Source organism: Zonotrichia albicollis, chromosome 2 (assembly GCF_047830755.1).
Source record: "Zonotrichia albicollis isolate bZonAlb1 chromosome 2, bZonAlb1.hap1, whole genome shotgun sequence".
NCBI lineage: Eukaryota > Metazoa > Chordata > Aves > Passeriformes > Passerellidae > Zonotrichia > Zonotrichia albicollis.
In genome coordinates, this window is record NC_133820.1 from 89,356,364 (window position 1) to 89,358,085 (window position 1,722).

The 1,722-nt window shown below is 40.3% G+C and overlaps 1 protein-coding gene across 1 annotated transcript; it reads right to left on the reverse strand.

The window, feature by feature from the left end:
- Positions 1-226: 226 nt before the first annotated feature.
- Positions 227-1,201, reverse strand: LOC102065426 (2-oxoglutarate receptor 1). The gene has a single exon (XM_005493228.2). It carries the CDS (start codon positions 1,199-1,201, stop codon positions 227-229), a length of 975 nt encoding a protein of 324 aa, XP_005493285.2.
- Positions 1,202-1,722: the final 521 nt, after the last annotated feature.

The following is a 1,722-nucleotide window of genomic DNA, read 5'->3' on the forward strand; positions in this document are numbered from 1 at the left end:
AGAAACATTTCTGAGAATTTCACATTTTATTTATTAGTATTTTATTTAAAATATTTTATTTTTAATCATAAATTTTCTCCTTTGATGATCGGTTTGTAACCCAGAACAGATTGGATCTCCTTTGGCACTAGTTGAGTTAAACTGAGTACTCTAATGGCAGGGAAGTTGTGCCTGGCTGGTTGGTTTAAATCCTTCCTCCATAAATGTTAAATTGCATCAATCTCGTCTACTTCAAACACTTGTTTGTCCAAAACTTGAAGAGCAAGAGTATTGCCTGCTGGAAATTATCTCCTGACACTACATAGAGCAGCAAATTTCCAAAAGTATTTAATGCTGCTAAAGGTTTAGTTATAGTAAACATTAAAAGGATAGTTTTCTTCAAGTGGCAGCTAACTGGCTGTACTCGGAGCTCCAGATGAATCCCCTTGAAGACATGGAAGGGGAGGAAGCACACATAGAAGACCAGCAAGAGCAGAACAGTGAGCCTGCGAGCCTTTTGTTTGTAGCTAGCCTGCGTGTGCAGCCCAGTGGCCAAGATGCCAATGATGAGCACGTAGCACAGAGTCACCGTCAGCAAGGGCAGGAGGAAGGCAAACACAGTCAGTCCCCAATTGTACCAGCGACTTGTGACAAAGTCCTCAGCAGCAACCAGATCTGGGCAGATGGTCTTGTTCTGCCTGTCTCTTGGGGAAATCAGGACGACCAAGGGGCTGAGGGCCCCCAGGGAAACCATCCAAATGACTGTGCAAGTCACCACTGCCCATCTCCGCTTCCGAAGGAAAAGGGATTTCATAGGATACACAACTACCAAAAAGCGGAAGATGCTGAAGCAGCTAAGGAAGATAATACCACTGTACATATTGAAGTAGAAACAAAACTGAATAAACTTGCACATGAAGTCTCCAAAAATCCAGTCATTTCCATTAGCATTGTAGTGTATAAAGAAAGGAAGTGTGACTACATACAATAGATCAGTGATAGCCAGGTTTAACATAATGATGGTGCTGCTTTTCCAGGGCCTCATCTTAAAACAGTAAACAAAAATTGTCGCAATATTTCCTGGAAAGCACACCAAGAAGATTAGGCTGTAAAGGATGGCGACATACAATTGCACCTGTAAGAAATCTTCTTCCTTGCAGCTTGTCAATAGGTTTGCAGGGCTGGGCTGAGCAGTCAAATTGCTGGCGCATTCAGATACCATGTTTGCAGAAGTCTCCTTAAGACAAAAATCAGATATTTTAATTGGTTTGTTTTAATTAGTTTTAATTGGTTTGTTGGAACAAATGTTGCCAGTTGCGGAGAAAATGTACATTTGAGAAGGCACAGTAGTGAGTGAAAATAAGGACTTGCTAATGTACCCAGTCTGACCTAGATAACACCATTGAAATGTTTAATTTCACCTTTTCCTCTCTTTTACATTTAATTTTGATAATTATTAATTTTACTCTTTCTTTCTTTAGCCTCCTTCATTGAAGAAGACAATTACTGCTTATCAGCAAATCAGGAGTAGGCAGCACACATTTAGAGCGCTAGAAGGAGCTTGGGCTTAGATTTTGCAAGTGAACTAGTCTTAACCTTTCAGAAAGTAGAACCATATCCATATATTATCTTCACCACTCTGAGCTAATCAGTGTTTTGTGCTCATAGAACAGAGATGTCATTCTGCTTTCATGAAAGCCAAACAATGTTAGGTTTAGTTACAGATCTCAGGACCTGATGCTC

Bases quoted from the DNA above. Each gene is read 5' to 3' on its own strand.
- LOC102065426 (XM_005493228.2), bottom strand. From the start codon at position 1,201: ATGGTATCTGAATGCGCCAGCAATTTGACTGCTCAGCCCAGCCCTGCA.